Source organism: Terrapene carolina, unplaced genomic scaffold, assembly GCF_002925995.2.
Source record: "Terrapene carolina triunguis isolate 2854851 unplaced genomic scaffold, T_m_triunguis-2.0 Scaffold103, whole genome shotgun sequence".
In the NCBI taxonomy this organism is placed as follows: Eukaryota; Metazoa; Chordata; order Testudines; family Emydidae; genus Terrapene; species Terrapene triunguis.
Genome location: NW_020664454.1, coordinates 4,038,255 through 4,050,522, shown reverse-complemented (window position 1 = coordinate 4,050,522; position 12,268 = coordinate 4,038,255). Strand labels below are relative to the sequence as shown.

Sequence of the window (12,268 nt, the reverse complement as noted above, 5' to 3'; positions counted from 1 at the left end):
GTTGCCTTTGTTGTGTGTGGTCCAGGGGTGGGGGGGTCACACAATGGGGACTATGGCGGAGAGGAGGGTGGGAAGTGCAGAATAAATCCTAAATCTCTGAATCATTTTAAAACACAGCAGCCAAAAAATTTTTTTTTTTTTTTAAATAAAAACACACACTTCCCACACTGACTTTTGGGAACCTGCTCATGGTCTGGGTTGGATCGGTTCCAGTTGATTATACAAGCCTGGAAGAAGAGGGGACAAAACAACTGAATTGGTGTTAACTAAATGTTCAGCTGGAGTCTGAAAGGAAGAATCTTTTTCTGGAGCACAGCAAGGACCAGGAAGGCCTTTTTCCGAGCAGGGAGATCTTGCCTGCAGATTTCTTACAGGTACAGTACAGGGCACAGCAGGCCATTCATGCAACAGAGTGTTTTCTTTACAGTATGCCACCTCTTACTGGAATAACCCACTCCTAGTGTCAAAAACCCATCACATTGCCTGGAAATGCTACTGCACTCAGAGCTAATTATGTGATAAAGAGCCGCTCATCTTCCTCCTGCAAAGTGGAGAGTGAACAGGAAATGCACTGATCCTGCCCAAAACAGATTGTTGGGGGGAGGGGGAGGAGGTGAGTGAAATGCTGGGGTGTGGGGAGTGGAGTGGAGGGGAGGAAGATGGACTGGGGTAGAAGGAAGGATTTTTGGTTTGTCTCAGATTCTGGAACTCTATCCTGAGGTTTCTGGGATTTTGCAGACTTTCTCTAGTCCCTGAAGATCTGCTGATGGAGTGAAAACCAAGGAGAGCTAGAGAGGAAAAGATGGGGCTGGATGAAATTAACAAATTCTTCCCAACAGCAGGGTGGGTGGGAGATCCAGAATTTGGCATGCTCCGTAAATAAATAAATCAATAAATACATTTGCACTGACAATGCAAATCTCATGCAGTGAAATGTTAAGCATGTACAGCCTCTGCTTCCCTTCCATCAGTTCTTTAAATTGCTCCTCTTTTTGGCATCTCTTGCTGGTCTCGCAAAGTGTGCTGACGAGAGACTGGAGGTTGTTCCTTGCCCAAGTCTTTATGTTCAGACTACAGCTGCTTCCCCCCTTATCTCTGCTCACATTTTCCCATATGGTAAGTTTGGAAAATTCCTCTCCGATTTCACTGCAAAGGACAGGAAATTCTCTTTGGGAGACGGTTGCCTATTTCTCGCTCTAGTTTTGCTGCTCACATCTGGAAAGGATCTGACTTGGGAAAGGGAAAATATCTTTCTGAGCTCTGTGTGTGTAACTGACATGGCATGAACTAAGGGGAGTCTTTGGGGGCAAGAGAAACGCTTTTCTCCCTTCCGTTGATCTCTGTCAACAACGGTGAGTTGTTTTAGCACTTTCTTTTGTTACAGTCTGGTACACTGAGAGCATTGAACAAGCCTGCCTTGTAGCTACAGCCTTTAGAAAAGACATGTAATGAAAATAACAAATACACATGACCTGCTGATCTTAAAAACAAATGAAGATCATGTTTTTTAAAATTGAGACTGTCTTGTAAGGCTGAACGTGGAGAGCTGTAGACATGATGGTAAAATATAGAGAACAGGCTTATGCTGTTTGTTCAGATCATCTGTACAGTGTGTACTGACTCTGCAACTTCCCTTGCTGCTTGAGACTGATTGCTGAAGCACTGGGCTGCTGGTACTGCAGTGGATGATGGTAGCTGCAATGTGATGGAGTAATTTTTGGTTCTATATGGGACAGTGTGCAATGAAATCAGAAGGTGCAGCCACAACCCCGAAGAAACCTGTACTGACTTCCAATACAATTGCAATTTTGTTCTGAGGCACAGGGCCTGATCCCAAGTTCACTGAGGTCTTTCCATTGACTTCAATGGGCTTTGGATCAGGCCCTTAGTAAACGAATGGGTTTTGGATTATGCTCTTAGTGATCTTAACAGAGTTAGTCTCTTCAAGCTTTCTTTGAACTAAGAGAAATCAAAATCCATGCCCATATTTACTTCCTGAACTCTGGAAGCAAGCAGATGTTCCTTATCCAAAGTGTCACTCTGTGGCACCATAGCAACTATCACTTCAAAGGCATTGTAGCAGAAAAGGACATATTGATGACAGCAGTGGGAGACTTCCTCTCACCTATTAGAACATGATGTCAGATTTTACACTCATCTCGCTTTAGTCAACCGCTGTCTATGTAAAAGTGTCAAAAAGCACTCGTTTTAGTCCAAAAACGGTCAGCTCAACTATAGCCCGGTTGTAAGTTGGTTCTACTACATTGACTTCAATGTAGTTACACCAGGGCTGCCTCTGGTTGATGTTTAAAATATTTTAATTAGTCCTTTTTGTCATCAACTATAAGAACAAATCAATATAGGATTTAAAAAACCCAGAAATTGTAGTTTTCTAGCTTTTCAATACATTCAAAAGACATCAGTCAAGATTCGGGAACAAAGATGGATTGCAGTAAGCCAATTAGCTGTGTCAGGTTTCTGAGGTCAGGTCTGGTACTAAATACTCTAGAGTTCTACCTGCCGCACTGCGCTACATTTTGATCTCACAAGTGGACATCTAGAGTAACTCCATTCAAATCCACGAATTTACTTGCCAGTTATATTGGTGTAAATCTCAACAGAAAGCTGGCCCAGTTACATCTGGAGTGTCTAAAGTTTTGTAAAAACTAAGACCTACCTGGGAATTAAACACCTGGGGCTGGCCTGTGTGTGTTGCTTCATGCTTGGGCTACGGGGCTGTAAAATTCTGACGTAGACACATAGGCTCTGGCTGGAGCTCAGAGTCTAGGGCCCTGTAAGGGAGGAGGTGCCCAGAGCTCAGGCTCCAGCCTGAGCCCAAAGGCCTACGCTTCAATTCCACAGCCCCAGAACTTGAGCCCCACAAGCTCAAGTCAGCTGAACTGGGGCCAGCCGCAGAGCTGCAGGTGTTTCATTGCAGCGTAGATAGATCTTTAGACAGCTGACCCGGGCCAGCCACGGGTGTTTAATTGCAACAGAGACAAACCCAATGCGTCTGAGGGCCAGATTCTCACTTGCTTGAAAACAGCTGGTTCTCCCAGTTCACACCATCTGAAAACCTGGCTCTGAGAGATTCTTGTTTCTGAACTCAAAAGAGAAGCATTGATTGTCAGAGCTGAATGGAGTAATTATGTCGTATTAAGGGCAACAACCCATCATGTTTGGATCTTGAAGGAGCAGTATCCAGACGAGCTAGCTGTCCCAGAAAGGCTGTTCCATGACCTCTCCTGTTTGGAACTGGGTGGAGCATGCAATAGACCCTAGATCACATTGTCTCCAATGCTGAATCCTCTGCAGGATTAAAAAAAGAAGAAAGGATAAAATAAAAGCCACTACCAGCTCTTACGGCAAATCATCATCTATGAAACCTGAGAGGTGCTAAGAATGAAACAGAGGGAGCTGGGCCTGGGCCAGCTGGCTGATTCGGCAGATATTTAACTTCTGTTTAGATTATTCTAACCTGCAGCCAGAAAGATAGCGGTTGAATAATAGCCAAGGCTCTAAGGTTCAGATAAATGTTGCTGTCCAAAATCAATAGACGGTCCAGACCATATTTTACTGCAGTAGCTCAAGATTTCATTACTGTTCAATGCATATAAAACAGACCTCGTGGAGGCCCATCCTGACAGCATGAGTCACTATTTTCCAGCACACCTTGTTTACATTAACCAGGGTAGTGTGTAATGATGGGAATTTATTTCCATATGCAAAACTCTGTGGAACATTATGATCAACAGTTGCATAAGAAGAACATTGCATAACCTCATACATAAATCACTCCAAGCACCTGGCGTTTCTCAGTTTGAGAAAAGGAATAACTTACTTCAGTAGCCAGGGCTAGTTCAGCTGAGGCTGCTATGCCTGCAGCCACAGGGGGCCTGGGGTCTCCATTCTTGAGACAAGTTGAAACAATAATGCAGTGGTTCTCAAACTGTAGTGGGTATGGCACTGCCCAGTCACATGGTCTTTATTCCTCTCCTTGTTTCCAGCTCCTAAATTGCTTTAAAAGAAACTGAAAATACATAAAGGGAGAGTAAGAATGGGCTAGTGGTTAGGGTGCTAGTCTGGGGCTGGGGAGCTCAAGGCTCAAGTCCTAGCTTTGCCACAAACTTCTGTGTAACCTTGTGCAAGTCTCTCTGTGCCTTAATTCCCCCTATGGGGATAATACCAGGGCTCTAGCTCATTGGGGGCACTGTAAGGATAAAAAGAATAAAGACCGTGAGGTACTCAGATACTATGGTTATGTGGGTCATATAGAGAAAATGATGGGGTCTAAATTAGTGTTATCACTCAAGAAAGAGATCTTGGAGTCATTGTGGATAGTTGTCTGAAAACGTCCACTCAATGTGCAGCGGCAGTCAAAAAAGCTAACAGAATGCTGGGAATCATCAAGAAAGGGATAGATAAGAAGACAGAAAATATCATATTGCCTCTATATAAATCCATTGTACGCCCACATCTTGAATACTGTGTGCAGATGTGGTCTCCCCATCTCAAAAAAGATATATTGGAATTGGAAAAGGTTCAGTAAAGGGCCACAAAACTGATTAGGGACATGGAACAGCTTCCGTATGAGGAGAGATTAATAAGATTTGGACTCTTCAGCTTGGAAAAGACAACTAAGGGGGGGGATATAATAGAGGTCTATAAAATCATGACTGGTGTGGAGAAAGTAAATAAGGAAATGTTATTTACTCCTTCTCATAACACAAGAACCAGGGGTCACCAAGTGAAATTAATAGGCAGCAGGTTTAAAACAAACAAAAGGAAGTACTTCTTCACACAATGCACAGTCAACCTGTGGAACTCTGCCAGAGGATGCTGTGAAGGCCAAGACTATAACAGGGTTAAACAAAGAACTAGATAAATTCATGGAGGATAGGTCCATCAATGGCTATTAGCCAGGATGGGCACGGATGGTGTCCCTAGCCTCTGTTTGCCAGAATTTGGGAATGGGCAACAGGGGATGGATCACTTGATGATTACCTGTTCTGTTCATTCTCTCTGGGGCACCTGGCATTGGCCACTGTCGGAAGACAGGATACTGGGCTAGATGGATCTTTGGTCTGACCCAGTATGTACCTTAGCTGGACAGATGAAATGCTTTCCTAATGTTCCATGTGACAACTAGTATAATCATCACAGGGATAATATGTGATCACCAATAGGAGGGAACAGTGCGTCAGTATCTCTGAAGAGTTCTCTGTTGAATCACCAGCGCCACTGCTCTGTAAGTGAGATTGCTGTGCTACGCGTAAATAGTTAATGAAGTCCAGCAGGTGGGGCTCAGAATATGTAGCATACTTCTGAGTTCTGCAGGACCAATAAAATGCAGTGTTGTGCACTGCATAGGGCTTCCTCTTTAGATGGAGCTCTTAATAGCCACCCTCTGCGCCCCTGGTCCTTTAGCCTCTTTTATACACTTACTCCAGAATTCCTACTTTACCCAGATACTTCTGTGTGCTTAAAAGGGCAGATCTGCTAGGCTCTGTGGCAAACCATTATGAGGAACAAATTAAACGTGAACTGTCGTAATGCCATCTGGCAATAATCCAGACAGGTGGCAGGTTTCCACAGCTGGGTTGGCTAATTGAAATATGCTGCAGTCTTGCCAATCTCAGTTTCCACTGGGCCTGGAGTCAGTCCGGTAATGATGCGAGAAACTTGAGTCCATTCCTGAATTTTGCCCGGAGGGGGGAACCTCCTTCGGATTGGCTGCTTTCCTTGCTTCGCTGGCTCCTGGGGAAGGGCAGCCAATCCAGGGCAGATGCAGGCTGAGTTCTCTCTACCTCTCTTCCTTGCAACCTGACACCCTTCTCAATAGGAGAGTGTGGGAGGAAGGAAGCAGAAAGAGCTCAGGGCAGCTCTGCTCCCTCCCTCTCTTCCTGTGAGCAAAGGGACGGCTCCTCCCCTCCCCTCCCCTCCCAGACTGGGAAGGGACAATGGAGGGTAAAAAACTCCTGGAGCTGTTCCCAGCCCTAGCCTGGCAAGGGGAAGAGGGAATCCTGCTGCAGGTCCTTGCCAGGCCTGGGTGAGGGAGGTGAAAGAGTCCAGGAGCTGCAGAAGGAGCAGAAGTGAAGCTGGAGGGGCAGTGCTGATGGGGAATTGAGGGGGCAGAATTAGTTGCTGGGCAGGGGGACAGGCCGATGTTGGGGTGAGAGCTCCTGCAATGGGAGCCCAAATCACTTGAACCAATTTAGGAGTGAAAAGAAAAGAGAAAAGCACAATATAAACTTCATAAAAAAAAAAAATCTCATGATTTTTTGCCAATCGCTTTATTGTTGGGAGGCTGACTCAGGATTTTTGACTCTGTGGGGTTGACAACACTGATGCTGAGAAGTTAGTTTGGTTGCCCGCACAGCAATTAGACCCATACTGCTATTTGGTGTGATTTTTACTGTTTAAATCGCCTGCTACGTGGCAGTCAACCCCACATGATTAGGTCCTTTACCTTCCACTTGCAGTTTGTGTTGGGCTTTAAAACAGAAATAGTACTTAGCCTGCAAAAATACTAACTCCCAACTTACCGTGATGTTTGTTTGGTTTCAGTGGAAATGCTTCCAAGCAGCAGATCCCTGCTGGTGCTGTGGCTTTTGGTATTTAGCTACAAAATGATCCATGGTCACAATGATGAAGACAATGAGTTTCTGGAAAATTCATCCGAATTACTGAATCCAGACCCTAATTTCCTGGCTCCAGACTGCCCTAGAGACTGCACCTGCACCCAGGAAGGAGTTGTGGATTGTGGAGGGATCGATCTGAAAGAATTTCCCATAGATTTACCAGAGTCAACAAACCACCTTTCCTTGCAGGTAAAATAAAACACAACAGGATTGTTCACCAAAACAGCAGGCCTGATTCAGCGCTGTCCCATGGCTCCTTTGAATAGCACCAGTGCAGGGGGCCTATCCACCTGACTCAGAGCTGGGGTGTGCTGGGACTGGCTGAGGGTAGAGAAGATGGGTGGCAGGGCATCCCTACCCTCAGTTGTTTCTCACTGCCATAAAGCCCAGGTGGTCTAAGACAGTGGGGAGCACAAGGTAGAGCAGCCCTGATGGCTAGGCTGGGGCCACCTGGTGCCCTGGCTGCCCACGGACTAGCCCCCAGAAGATTCCCTACCCCTAGCTCCAAAGGCTGCTTGCATCTCTGGCTCTGATTTTCCCTCGCTCTCCTTTCTGTTTCTTCTTTCACCCTCCTGGCTCAGAGGTCAGCGATCTGATCAGCAGAAAGATTCTGTGCCTGACAAATATTAATTACATTGAACTTTATATTCCTTTATTTTAAAATGTTTTTTTCCTCTCAGACGGGTATGGGAGAACTTTAACTCTGGTATTAGTCCTCCCTGAGATCTGGTTGTGTAAGGGAAGCAAATGATCAGAGTTGAGACCTTCCTTGTGGCTCAGAGGTGAATTTTTCCTCAAATAAGAGCCTTCAGTGTATAACCTTTCTTAATTCTGCTCTCCCTTTGGAAAACCTGGGCTTAATTCTTCCCTGGTGTAACTGCAGCAGCTGCCAAGAAGTTTCCTGGTATCACTTATTAATTGAAATATCCTAATCAGGATCCACTGGCCCAGATGCATTCCTCTATCCCCAGTGCCAAACATCCCCCAGACTCCCATCTATACAGAAACATGGGAAGTTAAATGGTCATAATGAGCAAAATCACCCAAACAAGAAGAACTTACAAGGGCTGAAAAGAGCCATCTTGCAACCTCATTGGGAACCCTCAGGGAGGAAATTCCATAGATGAGGCCCTTGCACTCAGCTGGTGCTGACCTCATCCAGGCCAAGTTCAGCAAGATGATCCTGGTGGGTTGTTTTTAAATAGAAGGCTGTAGGCATAAGTTCACTTCCCTAAATGGTTATGTTTATTGAGGCTGAGTGGTGGTTGTTCAGGGCAAGCGTGTGTGTGTGTGTGAGGATATATGTTCTAAACTTCTTAGGCCTTGTCTACATGGGAAAGTGTTACCAACATAACCCTCTGTGTGGACTCTCATTCTGGAGGGTGGCCTTTTTTTTTTTAGTTTATCTTAAACCTCTTCCCAAGTGACACAAACTAAATGTAATAAAGGCCCTCGAGCTGATGTTAGTGCTCTCCTGGGGGATTATACTACTGTAACTATACTGGTTTAAATTAATGCCTTAAGTTATACAAGTCTAATTTTCCCATGTAGACAGGTCCTTAGAAGAATCAACTAACAATGTGCTGTCAGTAGCTTCATTTGCCAAGCAGGGTTCTTTGTACAAGTTTAGTAAGTTTCAATTTAATTAAAGGCATATTTTCCCTCCCTTTGATCTATTGTCTGAGGCCTCTGGTAGAGCAGGGCAGTTGTGTTCAAGACAAGATAATTAATGTTGGTGTTTATCAAGTCTCACTGAAAGTCCTTAAAATTAAGCCATTCCAGTTCCTTGCTTGCTATTCTTTTTTACTGGAGTACGTGAGCCAGATTGTGCTCTTAGTTAAAACAGTGTGAATCCCAAATAACTCCACAGTCAATGCAGTGACTTGCAGATTGCCACTTGTATAGAATGTGTCCTGTGGTCCCTAATTAGTGTCTTTTTGGTATTTATCACATTTGATAAATTGATAGAGTGCACAGTTTTGCAATGGAAAATTCAGAGTTGTCAATCAATGCACAGCTGTAGTCAGAAAAGTTGTAATGTAAAATGACACCTTATTTCTCAACAGATCTGCTCCAGGTGTGTTTCAGTTAGAGCTATTTTACTGTCAAAACAAAAGTTTAACTCCTGTTAGCCCACTAGATGGGCTATGGGAGACTGGACAGGATTCCATGCTGTCAGCTCTTTGGCGAAGAGGCTGTAATTTTCTGTATATAGCTCTTAGCCCCTGACCTGGTTGAAGCCTCTAGATGCTACCATAATATACATGTTTAATACTAATATGAACACTATTCAGCCTTGTGCACTATCAAAGAATTGTTAACTAAAGTCTGATGGCAGATTCTTTATTAGCGGTGGCATGTCTGAAATAGAACCCAGCTTGACTTTCAGATCTCATGATGAGTTTGCAGTTAGAAAAAAATCTTTCATTCTACCAATCACGTTTGATTTAATAAAATAAAATCACTGACAGAAAATAAACCTGGGACCCCACTATACCAGTCTTATATAGTCCTTTTTCAAAGTAAAGCTGTGCTTTAATTACCTGCCAGCTGTACAGAGGGTTTGCCTCTGGCTGAGGACATTATAGGCTTTACTAGAACCTGTTCCTCATAAAGTACAGGACCTGGATATTTTTAGGGATAATCCCAAGCTGCAGAACTTGGCTTTGCAAGATTTCAAACTCTGCTAACTTTGAGTTTGTCAGATTTGGGATCTGAGTTTGGGGCCAGGGGTCTATTTTTGACATTCAGATCCAAACTTTCCAAAAGTTCAGAGCTAGGGTCCTTCTCTGATTACTTAGCTGATGATTCCTATTCTCCTTTTCCTTAGAATAACCAGATAGAAGAAATCTTTCCAGAAGAGCTTGCACGTCTTTACAGACTAGAAACGCTCAATTTACAGAACAACAGGCTCACTTCGAAAGGTAAGCTGGAAAAGCCAAGCATCAGAGTATCGAGAGCCACTGACAAGCTCTGCAACATGAGTTTATGCAACAAGCCAGTCAGTGGTCACAGATGGAAGGCGTGAGGAATGGTATGTGTGCTCAAATGTTAAATGATTAGAATGGTTGGCTAATCAGCGTCACTCCTTTGGCCAGCACAGAAGACGCGGAGGCACTTCATCATCTGAAAAATAATGCTCAGTGCATAAAAATGCAGTCCTCCTTGTACCAAATGAAGAGACATGGCAGCTATATTGCGTACTGTGGCATAGCGCACGCTTGTCCAGGAAACTCCCTCCAGTCCCTCTAGAGCACATCAGAGCAATCCAAATTGGATCCAGAAATATCTGCATGCTGAACAAATTCCCTATGACAGAGCCTGCATCTTAATTCACTCCTTCAGTTCAATTCAGTTAATTTGATGTCTAAATTACTCAAAACCTTTGGAACCAAACCATAAGCATTAAAAATAACACCACTCCCACCCTTTCTGTTAACCCACTTTGATTGCTTCAGGAAAGTTTTGCTGGATACATCAAGCACTCGCTATGGGGGGAGGGATAGCTCAGTGGTTTAAGCATTGTCCTGCTATACCCAGGGTTGTGAGTTCAATCCTTGAGGGGGCCATTTAGGGATCGGGGGCAAAAATCTGTCTGGGGCTTGGTCCTGCTTTGAGCAGGGGGTTGGCCTAGATGACCTCCTGAGGTCCCTCCCAACCCTGCTTTCTATGATTCTATAGAACATTGCTATTTAATTAATAAGGAAAAGGCCAGATTCTGAAAGAGGAAGAAAATAGAGGCTGGGGACGAGGCACATGATAATAAAGGGGGAAGGTGTGTGATTCAGAAATGGTACTACTGTCAACACGCTCAGGTGTGACCCTGTCTGTGAGATGCACCCTACTACTCATATGGATAACAGGAGCAGCCTCCTATTTCAGGGGGTACAAGTAGACTTGATTGGAAGCACAGGACCATTGTACAGCAAAACAAAAAGTATAGATTCAGGACCTGGTCTTGTTCCCTTTTCAGTTAAGAGAAACTTCTTCCATTAACTTCAGTGTGCGCATGATTGAGCCGTAAGTTTCAAATATGCTTTGATTTAGACTATGTCCTTATGAGAAGAATTTTCTACAAGTTCATAAAAAGAAATTAACCAAAAGATGTAGCAGGGGAGGGGAGGGAAGAAAATCCACATCTGATTCCTGTCCTTTCTTCCCAGGCAGCATGGATGCTCTGTGCAGTTAGTAATATATATCTCATAGCAAGCGACCTTAAATCTGGTGCACTCTTTTACATCTTCTGATCATCACGCGAATTACTACAGGCTAAACAATGTGCTTTGTTCAGCTAGAGCTTTTTATGAATTTCTATAGCCTTTATAATTATAGAAAATGAAACAACAACAAAAAGCATGAGTCAGGTTGTTTCTGAAAAATATTTAAAACTTACATTATAGATACCCTTTGGGGGGGGGGGAAAGCCCTTCTAGCATTCTCATTCACAAAGGGTGTTGACTGTAAATCATTCCTGTTGTTTGAAGGGCTTCCAGAGGAGGCATTTGAACAGCTGGAGAACCTGAATTATCTGTACCTTGCAAACAATAAGGTAAGAGGGGGAAATGGTTTTTGGAGATGCCTTCTGATGTTATTCATAAAGTTAAACGATAATGATGATTTAAAAAATACATTTATGTTCTCCATGCCTGTAATGTTGTGCTGAGGTGTGTAATTCCAATGGGGGCTCATCTAAGGCTATCTACAATTAAAACTTCCATCATGCTGCAAAACTGTTAACACAGAAGGGCTATTTATGGAGTTGCTAATAAGGTGTTGTGTGAAGATGTTCGTTTGAAGAGTGCATCAATAGATAAGAGAGAGGTAGAAATTAATCATTCAAAATAGAGCTCTCACCTGTGCACACAGAGTCTAGCGCCATCTGGAATCTGTGGGCACTTTTGTGCACAATTGCCTCAGTGCAGGTGATTTAAATCCATTACTTCACGTTTATACAGGCAAAAGAGTTTTCACGCACAAGCTCATTTGACCACGTTTGGTGTTGTGTGGTGTTTGAACACGTAACGTCTAGAACCTGCACTCACTGGGGACCTGATCCAAAGCCCACTAAGTCAAGAGAGAGACTCCCACTGACTTCAAGATGACATTCAATAATGACAAGTTCAAAGTACTACACCTCATTTAGAAGGGAAAATCAAATGCGCAAATATAAACTGGGGAATTACTGACTAGGCAGTAACACTGTATGACTCTGATGTAAGACACAGGAGGTAATCATTATGCTCTACTTGGCACTGGTGAGGCCACAGCTGGAGTACTGTCTCCAGTTTTGGGTGCCACTTAAAAAAAAAAAATGTCAATAAACTGGAGACTGTCCAGAGAAGCGCAACAAAAATGATAAAAGATTTAGAAAACCTGACCTATGAGGAAAGGTTAAAAAAACTGGGAGTGTTTAGTTTTGAGAAAAGGAGATTAAGGGAGGCCCTGAAAAATGTCTTCAAATATGTTAATTGATCACTGTCCTCTTTGCAACTGCCCTTGTTTTCCAGGTCCACTATAGGACAAGCAATAATAGGTTTAATCTGCAGCTAGGGAGTTTTAAGTTCAATATTAGGAAAAACTTTCTAACTATAAGGATAGTTAAGTATGGAATAGGCTTCAAAAGGAGG

At 43.6% G+C, this 12,268-nt stretch overlaps 1 protein-coding gene across 1 annotated transcript in view; it reads left to right on the top strand.

The window, feature by feature from the left end:
* Positions 1-270: 270 nt before the first annotated feature.
* Positions 271-12,268, top strand: part of LOC113406538 (podocan-like) — a 36,777-nt gene continuing 24,779 nt past the window's right edge. Inside the window, 5 exon segments of the mRNA XM_026651811.1 lie at positions 271-305; positions 307-374; positions 6,568-6,830; positions 9,472-9,565; positions 11,126-11,190. Coding sequence (XP_026507596.1) covers positions 271-305; positions 307-374; positions 6,568-6,830; positions 9,472-9,565; positions 11,126-11,190 — 525 coding nt within the window.